The 26,446-nt window shown below is 42.1% G+C and overlaps 1 protein-coding gene across 1 annotated transcript in view; it reads left to right on the forward strand.

Annotated features, from left to right (window-relative positions):
* The window catches only part of DIS3L2 (DIS3 like 3'-5' exoribonuclease 2), a 199,835-nt gene that overhangs the window by 15,974 nt on the left and 157,415 nt on the right, over positions 1 to 26,446 (forward strand). Inside the window, exons 3-6 of the mRNA XM_054385907.1 lie at positions 9,495 to 9,653; positions 9,952 to 10,094; positions 16,055 to 16,108; positions 20,122 to 20,223. Coding sequence (XP_054241882.1) covers positions 9,495 to 9,653; positions 9,952 to 10,094; positions 16,055 to 16,108; positions 20,122 to 20,223 — 458 coding nt within the window. The remainder of the gene's footprint in view (positions 1 to 9,494; positions 9,654 to 9,951; positions 10,095 to 16,054; positions 16,109 to 20,121; positions 20,224 to 26,446) is intronic.

Consider the following 26,446-nt stretch of genomic DNA (forward strand, 5'->3'; position numbering starts at 1 on the left):
TGCCAGTTCTGAATTGGATGTTCAAAGGCAAAGGTTCTTCACCACATCATGCAACAGATGCTACCTGGTCTAAGTGGATGGCTCTGCTAACACAGCGAGCTCGAATGGGAAATCTCGAAAGGCCTGGTTTGGTGGAGGTGATCACAAACTGGCCAGAAGGCATAAGCTGTGCTAAACCTCCAGAGGAGAGAGTAGCTCGTGCTGAGGAAGCTCCTCCTTACAGTGATCTGTCTGATGATGAAAAGAGATATGCTTTGTTCACAGACGGTTCCTGTCGTCTTGTTGGGAACAAGCGGAGATGGAAATCTGCAGTGTGGAGTCCAACGCGCAGAGTTGCAGAAGCGAGAGATGGAGAAGGAGAATCCAGTCAATTTGCAGAGGTAAAAGCTGTCCAGCTAGCTCTTAACATAGCTGAACGTGAGAGATGGCCAAAGCTTTATCTCTACACCGACTCATGGATGGTAGCCAATGCCTTGTGGGGTTGGCTGAAAGACTGGAAGAAGAATGGCTGGCAGAGGAAAGGAAAGCCAATCTGGGCTGCAGATCTGTGGCAAGACATTGCTGCTCGCATTGAGAGAATCCCAGTGAAAGTGAGACACATCGATGCTCACATTCCTAAGAGCAAAGCTACTGAGGAACAACACAACCATTAGGCAGATCTAGCTGCAAGAGTTTCCCAGGTGGACACAAACTCTGATCCTGATCCTGATCTTGACTGGAAACACCGAGGTGAGCTGTTCTTAGCTCGGTGGGCCCATGACTCGTCAGGACATCAAGGCAGAGATGCAACCTACCGATGGGCTCGTGACAGATCCATTGACATTTCCATGGATGCTATCACACAAGTCATCCATGACTGTGACATTTGTGCTGCTATTAAGCAGGCAAAGCGGATCAAGCCCTTGTGGTACGGTGACCGATGGTCCAAGTACAAGTATGGTGAAGCCTGGCAGATTGACTACATCACTCTACCTCGTTCTCCATCTGGTAAGCAGTATGTGCTGACTATGGTAGAGGCAAGCACTGGATGGCTGGAAACTTATCCAGTTCCTCATGCAACTGCACGTAACACCATTCTTGGCCTGGAGAGACAAATCCTGTGGAGACATGGAACTCCAGAGAGGATTGAGTCGGACAATGGAACTCATTTCAAGAACAATCTTGTAAAAAACTGGGCCAAAGAGCACGGCATCGAGTGGATATTCCACATTCCCTACTATGCACCAGCTGCAGGGAAGATCGAACGCTACAACGGTTTGCTGAAAACCACTCTCAAAGCCATGGGGGGTGGATCTTTGAAAAACTGGGAGAAACATTTAGCACAAGCAACCTGGCTGGTGAATAGTAGAGGTTCAGTGAATCAAGCTGGACCTGCCCAGTCAGATTTGTTGCAAAAGGAAGAAGGAAGAAGGTGATAGAGTTCCTGTTATCAGAGAAAAGAATCTGTTAGGCAAAACTGTTTGGGTATTTTCTCCTTCAGGAGAGGCCAAACCTGTCCGAGGGGTGGTTTCTGCTGAAGGTCCTGGTCACACCTATTGGGTGATGCAAGAAAATGGTGAAATTCAGTGTATTCCACAAAGAAATCTAACTTTGGCTGAGAGAGGTTAAATTCAGAGTGTTGCGCAGATACAGCATCGCGCCCAAGAGGAGAGTCCATGAGATCTACGGTGCATGAACCCTGAGAGCCCTGAGTCACCTGAGAGTCCCTGTTCCTTCCTTCGCTCCATCTGCGAGGAAACAAGCTGTTTGCTGTTTTTCCTGTGATTTGACTCTTTTGAATCATCTACATCTGAGATAGCCGGAATGGACTATGGTCTTTATTCACTTATTGTTGTAGATATTATTTTAGATTAGATAAATGGTAGTACCAGCCAATGGAATTGTTTAGAAGGGGTGGACTGTGATGGTTTGAAACTGTCTTTTTAATTTTTCCTTGCAAAGTTCAGAACAGAGAAAGTGAAAGAATGTAAATAAGTCACTATTGGGTGTAAGAAAGCAAAATAACGATTGTTCTAAACACTTCCATTGGATAGATAGAAATGTTTAAGAACTATTACCCAAAACAAAGTAGGCATTCTGCACATTCTGTGTTTGGCAGTGGGGGCAGTTGCTGGGCTGTCTGGCTGCTGTTTCTTCTTCTCTTCTGGCTGAAGTTAACACACTGACCTTGGCAGCTAAGTTAACAACTTTCTGCTTAACTAACTCTGCTTCTCTGTCCAGGAGGGTCTGGGGGGGAAGCTCCTGGGAGAGAGAGGCCCCTTTGGGAGGGTCCCCTTGGGGGGAAGCAAAGGGAGATCGATTGTGCTTTTTCTGTTGATTGTATATATTTGTGAATGTTGTGAATTTTGTATATTTGTACATATTCATTGCATTTCATTGTAGATTTTAGACTCTGCTTGTAAATACAGCTTTTCATTTGCTTCCAGACTGAGCTAGCCTGGTTATTGTTGGTGGGGGGGGGAATTTCAGCTCACACCGACACACAAGGTATTCCCTTCCCCAGAAGTTTCCTGTACATATCAATAATTAAGATTATTTCAAATCATTCAAGCTCCTGATTATTTTTGAGGAGGACTCAAAACTGTTGCAGGAATTCCCTTTAGCTCTATGTTCAGGCTTGTACTAAGCACAGGAGTGTGCTGCAGAACCTCCAGCTATGATTCTTTGAGTTTGTTTCATCAGAGAAGGATTTTTAAATTTGGGGGTTTTTAAATTTGCCTGTGTTAAGGAGAATGTGCTTTCAGATTTTCTCTTAGACCCCAGATTGAGCATCTGAAATACTGCTTACCAGAGTTTTATCTCTTGGAAGTCTCTTTGCTGCAATGAAATCTCACTGCGCTGATAACGTATCTCAAAAGTCTTGCCTTTCCACTCCTACATCTCTAATGAATTCTTTCCCATGACATCCTCATTTCTCTCTATTGCTTTGTCTTTAATCTCGATCCATCTACTTTATTTAACCTCTTTATTTTGAGATACTATAAAATGTACTGAGGTAGTTCTGTTCCAAGGCTATCAAGGAACTCTGAAGTCATTTAATTCCTGTTGAGAGCAGTGCTGAAGCCCGGCTGTTCCTAGCACAGGCTGGAGCGGAGCTGAGCTCACGAGGAGTGTGGTGGATGGGTTTTGGTCCTGTTTGTGTTACTGGGGCACAGAGTTTCACTTGAGATATCTCCCAAGGAGTGACTTTTCCTGGTATAGAACTCTTTCCCTGAGCAGCTATACCAAGAGCTGTCTTTGTGTTTTTCCTTTTCAAACAAGATTAGAACAAAAAAGTATTTGGCTGTTAACCGTTAGTGGGACATTTAATCTCTTAAATCCACAAAATATTTTGCAAAACATAGATAGCTGGTTACTCCTGGCCTGTCTATGACCAATGCTTTTGTTGACATAACTCACATTTGAGATCACTTCAGTGGTGTTTGTTGTTTTTGCCTGTTGGTTTTACCTGTGTGTGGTAATTTGATGCTGGATATTGTAGTAGTCATTGAAGTGTTGGGAGTTTTTGAGTTAGTCACTTACATAACAATGGCCTGTGCTGGATGTCACTGGTGCATTAGAAATTAAAAGCAATCTAACAAACTTTTTTTTTTAGCATTTAACATTTGAGAAGGAGTTATTTTAGAGGTTTCTTTGAGCAGCAGAAAATATCAAATAGCATTTAAATTGCCTGTTTAAGCATATAAAAGGGGAAGACATGGGGATCCTTGCAAAACCACCCTGATGTTAATGCAGTTTGTACTGGCAAAGCTTGCTTTTGCTAGTAGAGTTTGTTTGACTTCGGAGAATGAAACGAATAGTTACCTGGTACAACAGTGTCAACACTGGGTCTGTGCCTGTCCAGAGCTACTAGCCAGGAGCTATGGCCTCCCAGCTCATCAAATCTGGCAGAGTTAGATTCACAAAAGTTCAAGGGCTATGTAGGATTTAGGATTTTTTTTTTTTTTGAGTTCCAGATGTCTTTCCTAAACAAGGCAGAGTTTCCATCAGCTGAGCTTTTGTATTGAAGCTATTAACACACCCTGTTACACATCAGCATCCATGGTGGCTCATAAAATTGCAGATAGGACTTCCTGGCAGGTTGTGGAGAGTATTCATTTGCTAAAAGAACAAATTTGATGGTTTCTAAAGTTTGCTTTGCGAACTCTGCCAGGAGCCAAGAGCTAATGTGAACTTGTGGATCTGTGATGTGATGCCTTGGACTGCCACATAGTTGGACTAATTCATTAAGTCTTGAGTAAGGATGCGCAGGAACATTCTTTCATTTAGCTTTCTTACCATGCCTAACCTAGTCTGACTTGAATGGGAGGGTAGAACTAAGCAGAGGTTGATTTCAGAGTAGTTCTCATTGCCTTTAGTAGGTTAATTGCTGCTTTTGGAGGTAGGACAGTATTGCGTGACCCTTCATTTGGTAGCTGCCTTGCCTTCTGGCTCTTAGATGTATCCTTACAGTGTTTTACTAAGTGCATAGCTGGATTGATTTGAAGAGCTAAATGTCAGGGAACCTCTCGGAACGTTTTGAAGGAAATTGGTTTAAGTCATTGAAGTGTATCAGCAATGATGTGAAATATTGTAGAAACATGGACACGTAGAACTATTTAGTAATAGTGTGTTGAGAGTGTCTTGTTATCTGATAGCAGATTGTTCTATTGCATGTTATCAGTTCTGGCCATATGCTTCTGTTTCTTCTCATGCTGACTGCAGAGTGAGGGCATTTTAAAGATTCCTCTGCATATGTAGATGATGATCTAATGCTGGAAAGCAATGGAAAATCCTCTTGCCAATAGCAGAGTTAGTGGAGGTGTTGATGCCCAGTCATGGGCTGATAAAGGTAAGCAGTAGATGGAAGTATTTTATGTTGGAAAAGTTTGGAACAATGTTCCACCCAATGCTTTCAACATAATTCCTTTTTTTCAAATGTAAAAGGAACCATCGTGTGTTGAGATAACACTCAGTGGAGTGAGAGTCCTAAACCTGTAGAGATGTCACCAGCACAACTGTGAGGCTCTCACAGTCCTGTCCAGCTCATGATGCTGGGTTAAAGACAAGTAACATAGATGGTAACAAAGCTGGAAGTTCAGCTGAAGGTTAAAATGCCTAGGGACAAGGTAGATGCCCTTTGACTGGAAAGGGGAAAGCTATATCAAGATGATGGAGTTGCCATCCCTGGAGGTGTTCTGGAAGTGTGTAGATGTGGTGCTTCAGGATGTAGTTTAGTGGTTGTGGTATTTGGGTTACGGTTGGACTCGATGAGCTTAAAGTTCTTTTCCAACCTGAATGATTCTATGTTTCTAAGATGTCCATATCTTGCAATTCACTTAGATTGCTCAAGTAAAACTAGTTCTTGCTGGGTCCTGGATGGGAGATATCCAAGAAGTTATGGATGTACTTACAAAAACTCAGTGAGGAGCACTCTTCTTCTGTGCTGGTAGTAATCAAATCGCTTGTCAGGTGTTAGACGGCAGTTGGAAATGTTTTATTTTTGGTAAGTAAAATTGAGGATCTTTTCCTGTGTAAAGCAGTATGCAAATTTGAATATAAAATTAAAGACTTTCTGGCCTTCATGACTTTCTGGCCTTTCAAGACTTTGTGTTTAGCTGAACATTTTAGTTGATTTAGTTGACCATCTAGTTGATCAACTGACTAATAGATGTAAATTTAATTAAATGCAGTACGTTTTAAAACCTAAACTGTAGAGTGATATTGTATAAATTATGTCAGAGTAAGCTGATTTAAAACATCTAGCCTCCTCTCTTACTGTAAGCCAGATCAATTTTTCTGGGAATCTGCCTGCCTGCATTTTGTTTTTCTGAAAAATAAGGAAAGATTAATCGGTGCTTAGGTTTAAAGACCACAACGTGCCGTTCTGTGATGTCGTCGTCGTCATGACAGAGATGAAGTGTGATGGTTTGGATTCTAAATGTAGCTCCAGTGCTGTTCTTCCAGCAGGGCTCAACCAGCTGCTGCTGCCAGCACACCCACACTGGGCTCCTGGGTTGGGGCCAGCACCCAGCTGCATACTTTCTGCCCCATTTCCTGGTGCCCACTTGGGGAATAACACTGAGTTGCTGACTGTGGACCATGAATGCTGCTCACTTTTTTTCCCCCTGTCTCTCTAGCTGTGGAGATGGGAGTCCTGTGTTCCTGTTTCCCACAAGTGTTTCCACATGGCCAGTTTGAATGAATTCCTTGCTCTGTATGTGGAATTGCTGGTCCAGTTTAGGTGTCCTTCTGTCACCTTTGTGTGAAGCCTCCTTGCCTGATACAGGTCTTGGGGTTGTTTCAACCCAAGTCTCCCTCCGGAGGGCTTCAAGTAATGAACAATCATTTCCTCAGGTTGTTACTCCTGTGTTATTTCCCATTGGAAACGGCAGAACACTTAGGACACCCCAGGCAAGCTGTGGCTGCATCTGTGGAGTGCAGCTCTACACCCTCTGTGCAGCCAGCTGAGCATACCCACACTTTGCATTCGCTGTGTGCTGTGAATACTTTGGTCTTGCATTGCAATTGCTCTGTGTCCAAGCTTGAGTGATTCTGCGCATGCAGACATGCTTGGTACATTGTGGTTGCTTCAAGCCTTCGGTGAGGATGTATAAACCAACCTTAGCTCTCAGGCATTTCAGTTTAGTGTCCCTTCTGCTGAAGTGATTTTTCTTTTTTCACTTATTAATTTATTTACTTATTGATTAGTTAATATGTAAAATATGTTACTACTTTGTGTGACATCTTGCCCTACAAGATTTTGTTATATTTTACAATACCACAGAAAAAAATAAAGACTTCTGACACACCTTGTGCTGGAATAGAGTTTAACTGAGTCTGTGATAGGAGTTATTTCAGATAGTCTCAATATATCCTGTGCCCAGTTACACTTTACTTCATGGAATGGTGTCTGTTTGTCCATCAGAATATCAATGCTGGGCAGCAGGATAGCAGGTAAGCCCACCATGAGAAATATTTCTAGCTTCAAGTTGTAGGGGAGAGATGCATTACAGAAGAAAATACTGAATCTAGCTGAAACAGGTAGCCACCTGTAGCTAGCTTGCTTTCTTTTAAAAGAAATACATGAAAATAGTCATGTAGCATTTGATGTGTTCTAGTTAAGTGCTAATTGTGACAGTTGTCTGTGGCTTTATGGCAGGGGTGGTTTTGTTCAGCCATAAATGTCACAGCCAAGGGGGTCAAATACTTGTTAAAAGTGGTTATGTGCAAACTGGGTTGCAAGACAGCAACGTCAATAGAGAGTTTGTTCATTTCAGTGAATTTTTTTACTTTGCGTTTGCATCTGAGGCTGAGCAGATGAAAAATCCCACTGGAGAGCAAGCCAAAGGCTTAAGTGTTGGAAGCGTGCAAGTGCCTCTCTGCATGTCCTTTCAGCATCAGAAGGTGCTTCTCCACCCTTTGCTGTTGCTGTGCATTATTTTTGGCAGTAGGGACCCCAAATTTTCTGAACTGATGGCCATGGCAAGCGTTGGGGCAGCTCTTCTTTTGAGTGCTAATTCTGGCTCTCAACTCGTTTCCAACTCACCGCACCCTTTTTTTTCCTCTGCATTTTAGTTTTCTGCTTTCTTTTTTTCAGCTTCTTCTTAATTACACATTAAGATTTAGCCTCCTTTTTATTCCAAGTTCTTTAATTCAAAGTATGATTTTCTGTGACTTGCATAGAAATGGGGCTTTAGAGGACCTTCTGAGCTTGTGTAACCCATTTCACTATCGCAAGGAAAAAAATGTTCTTTTTAGACCAACTCTGGCAGACATCTGTCTCACCTGTTTTTAAGAACCTCCAATGAAGCAGCAGACTGTGTGACCTCTCTGAAAATCAGCCTAGTGCTTTGCTTTTTTAATAGTGTTCCTAAGATCTTGCCTGTTGCAATTTAAGTCAGATTCCTTCCCCAATCTGTCTCTGAAAACCCTACCCAAGCAAACCACATTGCCAATCCAGAAGTTCTTTGCTCAGATCTCTCTAGTCCATACTTTTACTTTCAGTGTCTTGTTTTTAAACTTGATCTCTTGACCCTTAGGGCATTTGCATATCAGCTAATTTTAGTTCTCTCTCATCGTGCAGTCCATACAGGTAGTATTGCCTCATTTGCATCGCTTGAAACCTAAATTTGTGGCTGCGCTCTTGCTGTATTAGAGCTGCAACCTCCCTTGGACAGCTTCCCATCTGAAAGCATGTGCAGAGTGTGAAAAGCTTGATTATGTAGAAAGAGGCCAAACTATGTTGCCCTTATCCTTATCGTCACTGAACACAGAGGCTCCCTCTTCATTTCAGTGTCCTGTTTGGAGACTCTGCTGTGGCATTTAATCTGTTCCTGGATGGGTTGAGCTGGCACCTTGAGTTGTCTCTTGACCTGTCTTAGTGTCTTCACTCCTGGTTTAGGAAGATCCCTCTTTCCCTCCCTCCCTCCTTCCCTTCCTCTCTCTGCTGATTTGCCTGTTACTATATATGGAAGTAGCTTTTGTTGTCTGTCTGGGCAAAGTAGCAGTTTTGTCTTATTGTACCATATTTTTAAAGTTCTCTGCTTAACTATAGCTCTTTAAACAATTTCTTTTTTTCTTGCCACTTCAGTTTAATTCTGTGAAGCAAACTGCAATTTTGTGTGTGAACGATACCATACATAAAAAATTTGCCTTGTAACTTGGATGGCCCCATAACAAGTAAGTTGGCATTGCAGAGTTTTTGTGACTTGCAGGTACAAGCTTGTACCCAGGGAGCATAGCCAGGAGGGGCTGGAAGGCAAAGCTGTGATGACATGTTCAGTCTCCAGGTGGAGAGCCAAGAGGGCAGCTGCGCGGCGCTGGGTTACATTCCAATGTGCTGATCCGTGGAACAGCGTTGGCATACGCTTTGGAAGCTGCTGCTTACTTGCCTGGCTGTAGGGAAGGGGCTGAGGTGATGGCAGGGAAGGAAGGGGTGAGTCTTTACAGAATATTTTCATATGATCATGGCCTATTCTGAGCAGGCTGGATATTTGGAGCCTTGGCATTTCTTTGTGGTGGAGTTGTGTATCATACTCTGCCTCTGGTAGCTTGGAAGTTAATTATTCCAGAGTGGGTTGTCAAGAAGTCTTTTTTTTTTTTTTTTTTTTCCTCCTTGATTCCTGAACCACTTGATTAAGTTGTAGGGAAGTTATATTTTCTCACTACTTGGGGGCTTAATGGGGTGGAGGCTTTGGAAACAGTTTAACAATTTCACATTTTATATGCTCTAATGAATTTCCCAGGGTTTTGGAAGAGTTATATCCAATTTTTAGTATCGTAATTTCCAGAGTTTTATTTATGCTAAAATAAGTTAGTGGTGGATTAAGAGGCTCAAAGAGCCAATAGATTACAAATGAACTAATGAAGACATCTTTTCTGTTGGATAAAGAGCTTGACTCGCAGTTGTGACTTGTACTGAAGTACAGCAGACCATGATTTTCATCAGGACCATAAGCTGGTAATGGGCTTCCTCTTCCCTCACATTATTCTAAACCTCTGTTTGATTTCAGGTGCAGAAAAGAGAGGGTTTGCAAGGACCAGAAACAACTCTGAATCTGCAAGAACTCCCCAGAGCTTTGATAGGAAGAGGCAACTCTCTGAATCGCAGACAGAAACAATGAACACTTCAGGCAGCAGAGTAAATCCTGGACAACTGGGAACTCCCAGAGGTATTAAAGCAGAGTGCAGCAGAGTGCATACAGGCTTCAGGAATAAGCTGCCTTGAAGCATGTGCTCAGCATTACTAAAAGATGGGCTGGGATGAATGCTCTTAACTCTAAAATGAGCTGTAAAAGACTTGATTCTTTGTAAAATATGATTATTCCAAGCTTTTTGGTGCTCCCAAGTCGGGCGCCAATATTTCTCGGCAAGATGTTCTCTGAAGTTCCATGGTGAAGACAAAGCTGCAGTTAAGATACGTGGACAAGTTTGGTGGGAAAGATAACACTTGTGAATTTGTGTTTGCAGGAGGATCCTATGCTGCTGTCCCAACATCAGGTGATAGAAAGAATCTAAATAAACCAAATCGAGGGAGGAGGAAGAGTGTATTTGAAGCCTACATGTCAAAAGAAGATGTTTCAGCAGGACTGAAAAGGGGAGAGCTCATTCAGGTGCCTAGAACTTCAATGTCTGTACTCTTGTGATGTCTGTGGCAATCATAGGCAATTGTTGGAAATCAATGTCAATTGGTCACATGACAGAGATTTAATGTACCACTTGTAGAAGCTAGAGGAAGATTTATTTCCTTTCTCAGAAGGTTCTAGAAGTGGAATGAAGTCTTCTATGATCAGATGAAGAATAGTTTTTTCTATTTGATTGCATGTTCTGTAAAATTCCTGATGCACACTCCGGATGAATTGCAGAGTTCTGGTTGGATGGTCTGCTAACCATGGCAGTCATTATTGTGGAGGCACTTGCTTTTACAAATGATGCTCAAAACCACAGCAGGTGCTGGCAACCTCTGTCTCTGTCAGTGTAAGTAAAAATGAACGAATGCCCTTAGCAAGATACTTCTTGCAGAAATTCCTCACAAACATGTTCATTAGTCTGCAGCAAGGAGGTGTAGACACCTCTGCTTTCAGATCTTTTTTTTTTTTTTTCAATCTAAACTCTTCCCAGAAGTCTCCCTTCCACCAAAAAAAAAAAAAAGAAAGGGAGAGTGATAGTGCAGGTAGTGCTGTGGTCCCTGGAACCTCATGGGGCTGTGCCTATCAGGGTATTACAGTAACTTGTTATAAGTTATGATGTAGCTGCTTCAGTTAGTATCAAATGGCCAGGCAGTGGTACTGAAACCTTGATTTGCTTCCATAATTTTCTTTTGTACTACTCTAAGGTCACAGGGCTGACCCAGCCACTGATGACTGTGTATGGCTTACTGAAGTAAGGCACGATAGTAAATGGAACTGAAGAGCCCATCAAGATACAGAAAATTGTTTGCATATATGTATATGGTTATTTGTCTTGAACAGCTGGCAATAAGCATGTTCTCATTTTACAGATTCTAAAGATCAGACTTTGTGTTTTTATTTGGAGCAGAAAAACTGCAGCCATAGTGAGGCAGTAATTCTTCTCTGAATATCTATCAAAATGTGAGCCATGTGTGTGGGTCGCTGGATTTCAGAAGGGGTTTTGCATGAAGGCAGGTGGAGCTGAGTTTCACTGAGGAGTAGAAGAGGGGTAGCATCCTAGAACCACTGTTGCAGTACAGTCCTCAATATGGTATAATGTTCTTCAGGGTATGTCTGGCATCCCAGTAAGACCAGGCTGGCTGGGGAAAAAAGGCAGGAAGCTGTCAATGAGTGCATGGTAGACTCATGCTGAGGCATTGCTTACCCAACACATGTTGGTGCATTGTCACTTAATTAGTGTTGCAATGCTAGTGAGGTTGTGATGCTTACTTTTGTCAATATTTTTGTCAATACATTGCAGTTGTGAATGGCATCATGTAAATTTTTTGTCTGATTTCTTGTTATAATCCTATAGTAATTATTTATAATAGTATAATGGCATCATTTCTGGAGATATGGTGAGGATTCCAAATACATGATTCTATGATTCCACTGTAAAGACCCATCACAGAATTGGAGAATGTCTTGGGTTGAAAGGGACCTTACAGATCATCTAGTTCCAATCCCCTTGCCAAGGGCAGGGACACCTTCCACTTGACCAGGCTTCTCTAAGCCTCATCCAGCCTGGCCTCGAACACTTCCAGGTACAGGGCATCCACAACCTCTCTGGGCAACCTATTTCAGTGCCTCACCACCTTCACAGCAAAGGAATCTGATGAGCTCTTAGCTTTCAGAAAAATGGCTATGCAGCATACCCCTGCTGATGATCAGAGTGGTCTACTGGGTTACCCAGACCTTAGGCCAGTGCCTTTGTAAAGACTGTCATAGATGAACAAAATGGAAAGCAAATGGTGAGAGAAGAAGTGGGAGCCTCAAACTGTAGCTTCCCCCCATGGCTGCCATGACATATGGGAGCAACTAAAGTTTAACCACCTCACATTCAGGAGTGGTTTTGTCACCCAATTTTGGTAACAGCCTGATAGCATCAAGTGCAGCATGCATAGATTGCCTATGAGATCGAGGGCAGCTGCAGATGAGGCACATCAGTCTATGACTACTACCTGAGAATCCTGTTGAAATGCTGAGTCCCCAGGGACCTGTGATTGCATGCTCACTGGCAAAAGAATCCCTGAGTCTTGCAAGTTCGTAGTGTCTGCTTCAGGTCATGTGTGGTGTAAGTGGAAGAGTCATATGTCCTCTCTTAGGCTGTATCTGGGTGTTTTTCATCCAATTCTGTGTCCTGGGAAAATGGTTGAGGCTGTAGAAGCTGGAATTAATCATTTAGGCCTGAGTATCAGATCATGGGCATCCCAACTCAGTATCACTCATCTTCAGCTTTCATCCTTATGATCTAATCAAGACCATTCATCATTGCAGTTTCAACCAGGATTGGTGAGATCATGGAAGCAACTTCAGTGAATGGACAAATATTTAGTACTGTTCTGTACCATGGCAAGAGACATAGTGAACAAATACCTATGGTGTTAGTCCCCAAAAGCAGGGCATTGATCTGGCATGGTAACCTGCAAAAATACTCCACAGAGCTTGTGGAAAAGAACAAACCTATTGCTCTGAGTCTGATGGTCCTGAGCAAACCTGAGTGCTTAGGCAGAAGCATAATGCTCTGAGCAGGGACTGTACCCTGGAGCATCCTGGAACCATAGGATCTGCATATAGTTGTGTGAGAACTTGAGAGATCTGCTAGGGAAAAAAGACTATGCCACGAACTCTGAGGATGTGTCTGGACTCTGGCAGTGCAGCTATGCAACTAAATGCTCCGAACGCCCACCTCCTGGAAACCCCTGGCAGACATGGAGATGGCTCAGAAAAAAGATCAGTGCCATGAAGATGAGGCAGTCCTAGTCCAGGAAGCACAAAAGCGTTATCTTTATGAGTGCTGATGTCTGTCAATAATACTAGTCCTAATGGCTTTTGCAGTGTGTCTGATGTAACTCAGCTTTTGATAAAGCAGCATGGAGGATTGTGCCCTGCGGGGTTCCTGGATTCATTTAATTGTATGACATGTGCGGAAGCGTCCTTCTGCAGGAGAGGGGATCTGAGCTCAGGCGCTTGAGAATGCATAAACTTCCCATTTGCCCTTTGCAAAACTGCCTACAATGAGCAAGCACCAAGCATATCAGGTTGGCTGGAATCACATTGGCTGGTCTGAAGGCAAACAAAATTGAGTAACTTCTGCATAGTTAGTAAGCGACTGGTGTTGGCTATACACAACAGATGGTCAGGTTATGTATTAAGGACTATTGACCCAAAGGACCGTAATCATCCTGTGAAGCACCAGCCAGGAACTCATGTCTGCTCCACGCCTCCAGTGTCTCCCAGACCCTCCCTGCAGGGCTGCTGGGGTCAGGTGGAGCAAGAGTGCACAGCATGCAGAGACGCAGAGCCTGCTTTGCTGTTAAAAGGGTGTTTTTCCTTGGAAAGCAGTTCTTGTGTGGGCATGAATGCTGGGGTTTCCCTTATTCTCATGGATTATTTCTTCAAAGGTAGCCTTGGTAGCAAGCAGATTCTTGAACCCTGACCCTTTTTGGTGTTTCATACCTACGAAATAATCTAGATGTCTGTGTTATGATAGCTGTTATAAACTGCTAGATTTGAGATGCTGAGTATTGCCTCTCCCGGATCTGGCAGAGCAACCTGAGAAATCATGACCTTTCTGTATCTTGCTGGGGAAGCTCAACAAGGTTAGAAACTTTTTTTTGGCAAGATTCAGTGAAGCTGACTTGAATGATCAGAAAGTGTTTTAGAAACCTTCCTGCAAACCTTTTTCTTCCCTTTCAAAACCAAGGTCCTACTGACATAAAAACACTGGTAAATATAGCAGCTATTATTCGCAAGCTATTATAAAAGAATACAACATTGGTGTGACATCATGAGACTCTGCAGCCAGATCCTCACCCCCTAACACACATACAAGAACAGTTGTTCATTGCAGATGGGGAGAGTGACTGGTTCCAGATATGATATCACAGCGTGAAATGTACAACGTTGTAAATAGGATTTTCATAGGCAGAGGTAATAGAGCCCATCTGCTTTCTAAGATATTTTTTGGGAGTTCCTTGCTTAAAGGAAAGCCCTGAAGTATTTTAATGCTATTTGACATAAGAATTCTAATGCTGACCGTAATTAGGTAGTATATCTAAAATGTAGAGAAATCTGCTGCAGGGTAAGCATGGTAACACTTTGCTCCTCTGTGTTTGCTGGAGCTGGGCATCCATGTGCAGTAGCCACTCTGGCGCCTTGTGGGCCATGGACACAAACCCTGATTTTTCATGCGCATATTGGGTATTTGCACCTGGCTGATTGACAGCTGTCCCAAACTATTCAAAAAGGTTCTGCAGAGTAACAGAGGATATCCCCTCATCTGGTTTGTACTGGTGGTGTGGGAATTGTTTAACTGGTCAAGCAGAGCAACCATCCCTTTTCATTTTTTTCCTTTCTCTCCCTAGCAGCTTCCTTTGCGAACAGTGTATCGCTTTTGATGGCTTATTCTGGGAAATAAGGAGAGAAAAAAGACCACTGAAAGTTTTCCATCAGTGGTACCAGTGCTAGTAGAGGCTGATGACAGCGAGGTAGCTCTCACTTTGCCTAAGCATAAAGCATCCCCAGAGTTGCTGCCAGTGGGTCACCTTTGTTTTAGTGCCTGCCATGTGTCTAGTGTGCTCGTTAATACTGGTTACATAAGGCACAAAAAAAGACATGGCAGCAAGGTATTCAAACAATACCTGATATAGAATATCAAATGTAGTAGTTATTTCCAAACTTAAGCAAATAAAAACAATGGAAAACCTTCGTATATCTGCGCGTTCTTCTTCAAGGCAGAAGAACTTTCACATGTAATCAGCTTTATTTTCCTATCGTCTTGAGTTTTTCCCAGAATACGTAAAAAAATTATATGCTGCAGTAAATTTTTAAGGAAGCAATTCCTGTGAGAGGGTCCTATGATTGCTTAATACAGAAGTGCAAACAGATGGAATCTGTATAACAAATTGGCCAATGTTACTTCAAATGCGCAAGTAGAGAAAGTTTTAAAGATTCAACCCAAAGCAAAGCCTGCCTGGAGGCAGATACCTAGTTGTATTTCCATAGAATTCAAAAGCTGTAAGTTTTAACTGCAGTTGCCTGAATCACAATTCCCAAGACCCTTTTGGGATGGGAATGGCGCTGTTGTGTAGCCTGTTAGTCCTTGGTTGGCTCTCGTTGGCTCTTCCTTTCTCTTGGATGAACCTAAGCACAAACAGCAAAGCTGGTTGGTTTACTTTGGAGGAGCAATCTGCATTTGTGGCAGGTGACTTGAGCTTTGAGTTGGCAGGTAACACAGCAGAAACAGATAGACCATGGAGTTTCAAATGTAGTTAAGACAGTTTGACTTTAAACATGTTTAAACAGAATTTAATCCTGTAGACTTTAGATATTTGTTTTTGGAAAATCCTTTTGATTCTTCTTTGGAAATGTTCTGTATCACAGAGTTGCTGCTACTGTCTGCTTGCAGGAACAGCCTAAGCAGCCAGAGTCCTGAAAGGTTCATACTTGCTGCTGTGTGAGCTCAGCGAGTCAACTGTTCCTTTTTTCTCCCATCCTCCAAAATAAACAAACCCAACATCTTACTTTTCAAAAACAGAGCAAAACAAATTGTCTCTATTGACTTTTTGTATATGAAGTTGGTGGATGCTCAGCAGAAAATTGGTGAAGAGAACAGGGGGGTTTGGATCTTCAGTTCACCCAGCAGCAGCAAGAACTAATGATTCAACAACTTTGATGACAGACTGGAATAGATCAGCATAAGCCTATCATGAAACTGCCTTTTGGCTTGAAATTGCTTGGATGCTAAGTTGTCAAGACCTGAAATGTATAATGGAAATGTAGATGTATCTCTCGTGTTTCACAGTAGATATATTACCCACAGCTCTCTAATTTAACTGATATTATATAAAATTAATAAGATTCAGGCATAATCTTTCTCCTTCTCTCTTTTTTTTTTTAAGGGACCCTTGAGAATAAATCCTAAGAAGTACCATGAAGCCTTCGTTCCATCTCCAGTAAGTGTAATTTTATAATGCTTTAAAGTTCATAAGTAAAGGTGCATTAAGGTAGGAGTTATGCAGTGCACAAAAGGTTGCTCAGAGGTGAATGAGTTGGAATAAATGAACATGATCTGAATTTTCTGTTAAGTCAAATATTCCCAAACAAACCTTTCTTTTTCATGCCTCGAAGAACTACTTATTTAGCTCGTGCTGAAGTTAGGGACACTGCTGGGGTCCCACTGAAGCCAGCTGAAGTCAGGTTTGAGGACCACCAGATAGCGTAATCAGAAACCCTTGGTTTATGGCTGCAGAGGTTTCATAGATTTTCCACTGATTTAAGTTAATCTTCCCTAAACAAATACGCTCTCCATTTTCAATCTGCTGCATGAGCTAATTCAAACAGTCATTCCAGAAATAATATGCGTGATTCCTTTTCATCTGCCCGCTTCTGCGAAAGCTGCATCTTGGCTGGCTTGGGATGGAGTTTGGTCACATGAAACTGGATTGCACCCCCTTCTCCCTTTTTTTATCTTGATTGGACAGAAAAGAAGGGCTCTCGCAATTTCAGGGACTTCCAGTAGAGAAGGTGACCTCACAGCTCCCATAGCCAAGGCTTTTTATCTGGAACTGACTTAGTCAAAATGTCACTGTCAGTGAGAGAGAGTGTTGCATTGAATTGTTTTGTTGGTGTTGGGGAAAGAAGGCAGAGCCTGCCCTGAGGCAGCACAACACTGTTGTTGTTGTCCAGGCTCCTGACAGTGCTATTGTTTTGAGGCTTGGATTGAAAGCCTTGAAATTTGTTGTATTGTCAGTTCATATTGATTTGGCAAGATGTTTTGGAGTCCACTTTGTTAGAAAAGTCTGGCATTGCAGAGGTGGAGGAGGATCGGGAGTGTACAAAGTAGATCGAGTGGAGGAAGAAGTACAGGGCAGCTCTCTGATACATCAGGAGAGCAGCAGTCTGTGTAAGAGAAAGGAACTGTGATCCTTCCTTCACAGGTGTCCCTGTACGTTTGGCAAGTGTAAGCTGCTATTCTTTGAAATTCCAAAATGCAAAGTTAAGTGAGAAATTGAGCTACTCACATGAGTTTAATCGAATGTGAAGCTTTACTGCTAGTCACCCCCAGTGTCCAGCTGGTGCCTTGTGCAGTCCATTGCTCACTGTTCTGCATGCAGTAGTACAAACATTAAGGAGGGTTAGCAGAGATTACCTCAACTATCTTTCTACTTTTCTGCTCTATCTGGAGTTGAATACCAGAATCAGCATTGTACCTGATGATAACAAGCTGAATCAACACTCAGATGAAGAGAATGTGGCTGCAGTGAGCACTGTTCTCACTCTAAGATAGACGCTTTAGGAAGCTTATGCTTTGTTTGCCATAATGGAGGACTTGCAGCATTCATGCTCTGCAGGACTTCCCATCATTGTGAGATGCTGCAAATGCTGCAGCTGGGAAAAATCATTCTTTCTCTCCTGCTGTTGACTGGGGCACTGTACCCTTTTTTCTTCAGCACTGACTTGGCTGTGGCTTCATGAAGTTCAAATGCAACAGCTGTACACCTTACAATGCTAGAAATCCTAGGGTGTCTTGCTGCAAATGTGCTCTGTCTGCCTATTTGATGAAGAGTTGAGGGGAAAGCCCAGATTCTTTCTCTTTAAAGGTATTTGAAGAATGGACCTGAGCATTGAAATCTCTGCCTTGTATCTTATGTCCTTCCTGTGCATGGTGTAGTTCGAAGCAACAGCATTGTCAGAGTGAAGAGTAATGCTGCTGAGCATGAGGGGTGGGGTGACTGTGGCTGTGCTGTGCCAGAGATCTCTTGTCAGAGTGGGATAAAGAGCACTGCTGGTGGTCATGGAGCAGTGAAAGATCTGTGTTTCCTGGATATGGTTGCAGAAGTCTTGAAGCCATTGTGGCCAATATGGAATATGCACCCCAGAGACAGCTGAGATTTTGCAAGTGGTTGTCTTCTCTTGTCATCTGGTGCCATTTTAATTGCATTAGTAATCTAAAGTGCCAGCTGTTCAGAGTAGGACACGCTGAAGGAAAAAGTGGGATGCACAAGTGTTCTTGGAAGTGCATAAGTTTACCCAAAAATCATGAGCCTGGAGCTCAAGATACAGATATGTTTCTTTTTGGAGGCCAAACTGAAACCGATGGCAATTTTCTAATTACAGCTTTGTTGCAGGCATTGAGATTAACTGCTCTAAAATAGGTGCACATACACATACTGAAGTGTTCATGTGGATGTTGTTTGGGATGCGATTCACTGGCTGCAAATCAAGACAAGACTGTTGCAGAACATGGAGATGCAGCTTTAACTTGGTGGTGTGACACATCAGCACCTTTACTGGAGTTGGGAGGGTCTGCCTTCTGTTTTCTTGGATGCAGAAGAGAAGGGGTAAAAAAAAAAAGGTATAGAACAGACAATTTGTCATGAATGCCAGCCTGTGTCCTGCAATGCAGAGCAGCTACAGGTACAGCCAAAAAAAAAAGCATTTTCCTTAGATGTGACTTGGAACTTTTCCATTTGTGGTGGGCTTAAGTAAAGAGTTGGGGCAGAAGGGAGAGGGTAGGGAGGAATTGGGACTAAGCCCATGTGTAAAAAATTAGGCTTTTTGAAAAGAACAGTTTCTAATTTGAATTATGTTGGGCCAAGAGGCTTTGCAATTTTTCTGCATCTTGTCATGGGAGGCAGCTTTCACACAGCTGTTGAGCTGCTGCTGCTTTTCTTTCGAAGAGTAATTTGGTCTCTTGGAGGACGGCCTTAGTTTCACATCATGGCAGGTTCTGCCGTTTTATTGTTTCGGTATCTAAGCAGAGTAAGATATTTGTCTGCTATTAGGGCTTCATGTTTTCAGGTTATAAAAAGTTTTTCTTGGAGACTGAGCACACTGGTAGTTCTGATTGGATTTATTCAACCATATGAGACTCAGGAGCATGTATGTGAGAAGCAAGTAAAATTGTAATGAAGATTTTAATTCTCGTGAGGCTTTTTTTACTGAAAGACAATGAAGTACTAATCTAAAGCAACTCACCTTCTTTTGTGCCTCAAAACTATGCAAAGATAGCTCTCCCTAGGAAAAAAGTTCACTTCAGATGTCTATATTAAGTGCTCACATTGTGTGATGTGTTCATGGCATTACAAACAGGCATGTGGAATTTTTCATGTACTGAATTATGGGGAAACAGAAATGAAAGCAGCAAGAGCACTGCCAATAGTTAGCCAGAGAAACGAAAAACCTTTGAGATCTTCAGGAAACTTATTTATTCAGCCCATAAAGAGAACCTTCCAAACTGTATCTAGTCTGGGGTGGATAATCATAATGTGTACAATTAGTAGAGGCTCTTGAGCAAGGATGTTAACCCAGGCTTTTAAGAGAAGATGTCCCAACATGTCTGTTACAGTAAAAGGTTTTATTGGCTTGCAGTTGGCGTCAATTGTTGTTTTTTTTGAAGTCTCTTCTAACATTAGTTGGGCCAAATGCAGAATATATGATGTTAATGCATTTAAATAAACAGAGCCTGCATCCCCAGCCTCTCTTCAAGCCACCTTCTCAGACTAACCTGCTGATCCCAGAGCTGCATGTCCCTGCTTCGCCGTCTCACCAGGAGAGCAGAAGGCAGCTGCCTGCGGGCAGACCCTGTCTTGTAAACATGTTCTGAACAATAGCTTTGAGTGCTTGGGTTGGGAATTTAATGTGTGAAGATCTGTGACTGCAGAAAACTCTCTACCCATTCCCAAGAGTAACTGAGCAGAGCTTGCAGACAATACATCTTGAGGGCTTGGCTCTGTCTTGAATAAATAGTGAAGCTACTGTGCGGGCACACACATAAAAAGGAGCTTGTTTGCTGAAAGCTTTTGCATGTTGAAGGGCATATGGTGAATCTTTTTCATTACTGTACATAGCTACAGGATGTTTGTCTCACCAGGGTGTGTGTCTTTTTCGATGACAATGCTTTTAAGCCTCATAACAACTGTAATTTGTTTTGATCTGGCATGTATTTTTTCTGCTCTTTGACTAGGATGGGACTCGTGATATCTTTATTGATGGAGTGGTTGCTCGCAACAGAGCCTTGAATGGTGACATCGTGGTAGTGAGACTGCTTCCCAAGGAGCAATGGAAGGTCAGTTCAGTATCTTTTTCTGTGATTTAACATAAAGAGCTTATTGGGGTTTTCTTACCTAAACTTAGGCCCTGAGACAAAGAGTAGAGAAATTCCTACAAATCTGATTATCTAAATTGACTGCTGTACATGGTAGACACTTTATTCATTACAATGTTTGGAAGAAGCAATACCTTAGCTGTTGAAACATCACTCTTAGCATGGAATGGCCTTCTTTGTCACTGTGTGGAGAAGTTTGACAGCAAGGCTGGTTCAAAGCAGGGTTGTCAGAGGTGATGTGATATCTGTTATTTCGCTGTCTTCATGCTGTGACACTGCATAGTTGTGTAGGTGTTTGCAGTTGCTCTAGTATTTGACAAGTGCTGCTCAGAAAGCTTTAATAATGATTAAGTCTCTCTGATTTGTGGGTCCTCAGTCCATGAAAAGCTTATCTTGTCACAGCTCCAGATTTTGTGGTGGTACTCTTCTTTCTGTGAATGAAGTATCACACATTTGGAGCAATACAAATGTGGCACAACCTGGTTTTTGATTTTCATGTCTGAGAATTTCACAAAGATCACTTTCTCTTGGGGTTGGTTTTTTTGTGATGTTTTTTATTTGGTTGTTTGGGTTTTTTTCACTGATCAAACTCACGGTCTTTTCAAATATCTGAATAATTTTATCTTGTTTGCAACTTTATCTCTTAATGCTGCTATGCAAAGAAAGTTCTTGCTCCTTTTTTCTAGTTGCTGGGAGATGTAAGCTAGAGTTAGGAGTTTTAACTTTTCCACATGCAACCATGCCAGAAATGCCACAAATTGTTTTCCAAACATGGTTTCTGAACTCGCTTTGAGAATTTAATACCTATTCTATATCTTTTGGACAAAAGTAATAGTGAGGGCGATTCCAGCAGGGTGGGAACTAGTCTGAAGTACTTCGGTCTGGTGCTTTCTACTCATTCTAGCTGTCTTCTCTGCCTGTCTTCAGTCACTTGCTGAACCTTCTACCTTCTGTGTTACTATGTCGTAGTAACGGAAATGGTGGTTTGAAATACTGGAGTGTGTTTCTTTAAGTATGCATAAAATGAGTAGATGACCTAAGTATTTATTGACACATGTAAATATGAAACTACCCTTATGCAAAAGACAATCATAAGAGTGATCTAAGGTATTACAGCTATATCCATATGCAAATATAGGAAAGAAGACTGCTTTGAAAACAGCTTTTGAAGGTCGATGCAAAATTTCTTTGATAACTATTCAAGAGTTCACTAAAACTGATGATTACTGTATGTTTGGATCACCAAATCCATATATCTAAATTATCTTTTATATTAGACCATTTTATATATTTGAAAAAGTGAAGTAGTTTGGGTACTTAGATCCTTTGCCAGAACTTGCCAGCACAAGGTCTTCTTCGTAGGCTTGATAGAGGTTGCCTGAGCTGGAACCTATGTCTGCAGTTTTCTGTTTATGTCTGGCTCTAAACAAAGATAACACTTCTCTCCTCATACCTTCATATGTTCAGTAGTAATGCTCTTTTACAAATACAGAAGGAAGTACTCTGATTATTCTGTCTGTCCTGGGAACATGCTGCAGTAAATAGAACTGGTGGAGAAGCGTCTGACCACAAGGAAGACAATTCAGAAGCCTGCAGTGTTTTGTAGTATGATTATGATTCTATAATTCATCCGTGGTGAGTTTAACCTTGCCAAATGAAGTAGCTGGAACACGCCAGTCGTATTTTTTGAGCCACACAGGTGCTGCCCTATGTAGTCTCATTTTTTGTTTCTTGCCATCAGCAACTTAATCAGCGATGACATCCCTTTTCCCCTGCTCCCTGAAGCTCTTGCTCTGCGCTTGTGTTTGTATTAGTTCTTTGGGAAAGCTGCCACTAAGTTGCACTGAATGATAGTTCATTCTGCCAAGTAATTCCTACTGATTAATGATAAACTGTCACAACCTATTTTAGGTTTTTCCATTTGTCTAGTCTCATGCTGCTGCAAAGCTGCCACATTAGGTGTCTTGAGGGTTTTCTCCTTCCCATTGGGCCTCTGGAGCAAGCTGAACAGCTTCAGTTATTTCCTTGAAAAATGTTAATCAGCTGTATGGTATAGCTGAGGCTCTCAGAGGAGACTTTGCAGGGTCTGTACATATTGGTTTGTTAGGACTGAGATGTGCATGCTGATCATATTTATGGTTCACTGTTCCCAACCCGTAAGTCTGTAGATTTTTCACTTGTAAACCTGTGTCTTGCACAAGGTATGGTTACTGTTACAGCAGTGTGGTATGTACCTTCTGAGTTTTCAAGCACCCTGGGTGGCCTCTGGCTGCTGTAGGGAAAGATCTTCCCATTGTTAATGCAGGTGATTCCTGCCAGGGACCTCTTTGTGCAGTGTCATGCTGCATCCCAGTAATGTCAGGACTTAGCTGAAACTTTGGTTCAATTTGTGCGTGTAAACGGGAGGAAGAGGGGAAAACCTGTGACAGGTAAAACTGGATTTTGGGTAGGGAAATCTGTGTGCTTGCTTGAAGAGTTGAGAAAGTTAAGCTGCCTTGTACCCAGTCTTTGTGGGTTAAGTGCCTGTGAGAGAAAAATACCACTGGAGAGCAGTTTCTCCAGGGAGACCTACTGTGTAAGGGTGAGCCTGGAATGGTGATACCTTACACACAAGTATAAATGCCATGGTGAAATGTAAGGGGATGGTGAAATACTCTAGATGCATCACAGTACTTTATGTAATACTTTCTGGAGAAGGACAGCAATATTTTTATTCTCCAACCCTCCACTTCCTGGCTCAGTGGTGGGAAATTTATCAGGCTTCAATTTCTCAACATCATGTCCTTCCCAGCATGTGCATCAAACGCTTGGATGAGCTACCATGGTCCTCCCTGAGATTATTTTGTCTGGTCTTAAAGCTCTGTTTGTTCATACATCCTCTGGGAGAGCTGCTTGCTGTTCAGTGATGATCAGTTTGTTAGTTCATATTTCTGTGCTTACTATTAATTCTGATCAAGAGCCAACAATTTTGGTGTGGCACCACCGGCTGGAGGGAGAGACATTTTGTCCCTGAAATTTGTTATCTTGCGCTCCTGAAGAAGGTGGCCGTCAGCTTCCTGCCAGGGTTGAGCAGCGTGCCTTGTGGTGACCACATTTGGAGGCTGTATTTCCCAAGTTCCTCTCCTGTCCTCTTGTGTTACATCTTGGGAATATTGAGGTGCTATGGTAACTTTCAAATATTTAGCTTTTGCAAAGTAAGGTATTCGACTTAGGCTGTTTTTCCAGGTACTTAACCTACTCTTAGCAAATGAAGTCAGAGCAGTTGCAGTTAGCTAGACTGTCCCCTTCTTATTTCAAGCTGTAGGGCTTCCCTGAATCTGTGCCTTTATCTTCTGTAAGAACATCATCATAAAAGATAGCCAGTGACAGAGGATTTCTCTCAGTCCTTGTCAGTCATTCTGATGAAGAAGAAAAATGGTGCTTTATTTCTTGACTGATTTTTCACTACTTTTACTTCCACCCATGGGTTCTTATTATATTTTATGGAGTTGTGCTTACATCAGTTTCAGGAGTTTCAATTATACAGTGGCATAATTAATGGAAGGCAAAAGAATGTTGATGTGATGATTACAGCAATATTTCTCAGGCTCATCAAGGAGGGAAGCAGAGTGCCAGTGTAAAAGATAAACCTAACCCATCTTTCCTCACAGCCTCTTTTTGCTCTTTTACCGTCTGCTTAATTGCCAGACAGAATTTGTTTAATTTCAGATATCTGTTTTGGTTTTTCTTGCAAGATGTAATTTCTTTGATGGAAGGAAATAGCATAATAAGTCATTTGATATCACTTGGGGCTTGGATTCCTGGCCCAATCTCTGGTGCTTTTAGAGCAGTAGTTTATAACATGGAATGTTTTTCATGACAACCGTCTCACGCATTGCATGCTATGGCTGAAATTTTAGAGTCTTGGTCTGAAAATAGTACCCAGGCGAGGACTTTTTTGCTGCTCAGAACTGCTGAAAGGATTATTGGGGTCCAACTCCTTATTGCTTCCTACAGTATGCAGGAGGGATCTCCGTTTCTGCATCTGCTTGCAGCAGTGCTGTATTAAAAGAATAACAGCGTATACTGTAGGTGTACATGAAATAATGTACATAAAATGAGTGATTAACCTGCCAGGTTCCCAAAATCAATTCCCGCAAGTAGTATCTTTCTTGTTTCATGAATCATTTCCTCCTGGGCTTAAAATGCTCTTTTGCACTATTTTCAGTCTTTTGATCTTGTCAGAAGGTCTCCAAGGCTGAAGAGGTAGAACTGTTCATTTACATACGGTGTGTGCTGCTGGATAATAAGACAATGGGTCCAGCATTTTAGTCATGAACCGTCTGAGAGAGAGAAATAGGAATGCTTTATAGCTCATGAAGGCACGTTCTGTTTAACACTGAGGTGTCAGGTACAACAGAGTGCAGCAGGAGATCTTAGAACTGCCTCTTCTAGAGCCATACGTCAGAGATAAATATTTGAACACTTTGAGTACAGAAGACATAAACTGCAATTCACTTTTCCCAGCTGTGACTGGTGTTGGCATAACTACGAACAAAAGCAGAGAAGGAACAATTTTGATTCAAGCAGACATCCCAAATATCAGCATTTGTAGTTTGCACAGAGCTACATATTCTGGCAAGTCACTGCTTCCAACTGTTGGTGAAAGCCTGTGAACCACTAGTTGTCCAGAGGGGATGCTAGCTTTGGATTTGCCCTAGGGAATAATGATTTATTTCAACCAAATTCTTCTGAGAGTTGATTTCTTCTTAAAATCTCCCAGCTAATGTAAGGATAACAGTATCTCAGGAGGAGATTAGGTTCTTAGAGGGTTATCACAGCAATAGTGTTTGAGTCTAACGATCAAGAATGTTGTTTGGAAATATTACATTCATAATAATAATAATAAAAAGAGTTCTGGAGAAGTCATTATTGAAATAGTAAAGTGTTCTGGCACACTAAAAGCGTTCAAGTGTAATTCATGATATCCAGGAGTAAAGTGGGAAGCCTAAGAAGCCAGTTAGGAAGATGTCCAGAAAAGCAGAGCTCTAGCAACTCTGAAAAGTTGATGGATGCTGTAGGAAGGAAGGTTTGTTTTTAAATTTGTTTTGCTATAGACTTTACAGCAAGAGCTCTAAGTTGGTGTTTGCGTGCATGTGTGTGCAGTCCCCACCTCATCTCGGAAAATGCCCAGACCACAAATTGGTGGAATGTGGAGAAACTTCACTGCGTGCTTACTTTCTGATTGTGCCCTGCCTTAGATGGCCACGTGTTGTTCCACACTGCTGGGACTGATGGACTTTTGCCGTGAGCTGGCATGGCTCTTCCCAGCCCTTGCTTTGCTCCAAACTGGCTGGGTATGGAATAGCAAAGCAGTAGATTGATAGTAAAAAAAAGCTGAGAAATGCTCACTGAGGCGTTAAATTTGCTGCTCTTGCAGATGTTGCTTTCATATTTTGTTAATCAAGTATCACTTGAAGCAAATCAACTGACATCTTAACACAGTGAGTTTTGATAGCAAGATGTGGCATGCATTTTGTAGTATGTAATGATGAAATGGTTATAATGATCTGGATTGTGTGTGATTGCTGTGACCCAGTGCTGTGTTCAGCCCTTGCCTCTCTGGGTTGTGTGAAGCAATGAGGCAGAAATACCAGCTTTTTGCAATCTCACCTTCCTGAGAAGAACCTATCCTGTCAATACCTGCCTCTGTCTCTCTGATCAGAAAGTCAGAACCAGGCTCCCAAATAATAAACTCACAAGAAAGGTACAGAATTTTTGAACAGTGTAATGTCCTTTTTCTTCTTCCTGTGTTGGGCGAGAGTGATATTAGAAGGCAAATTGTTTAGTTATGTAAGAAGACAAGCTTCTTTTTATTGACTATCTCCATCCTGTCCTACCAGCACAGAATTACATTGCAGATGTGGTTTGGCTGCACAGATGCAGAAAAAGATAAAAACATTACCCATAGGTGAACAGGCAGGCATTAAATAATCATTCATCTCATGCATGGTCTGTTGTTACATCCCCAATGGAGTAATGGCAGATAAGCCCCTTGTGATGGGATTGACTTCAGGCTGTGTAAGATACCACTAAATTTCAGTACATATTCCTGGAAAAGCTGTGTTTTGGATGGAAGGAAGTGCTCATGGGGGCATCTGATCTTACTTTAGAATAGCAGTCAAGCCAAGCCAACATTTAATAC

Source organism: Indicator indicator, chromosome 13 (assembly GCF_027791375.1).
Source record: "Indicator indicator isolate 239-I01 chromosome 13, UM_Iind_1.1, whole genome shotgun sequence".
In the NCBI taxonomy this organism is placed as follows: domain Eukaryota; kingdom Metazoa; phylum Chordata; class Aves; order Piciformes; family Indicatoridae; genus Indicator; species Indicator indicator.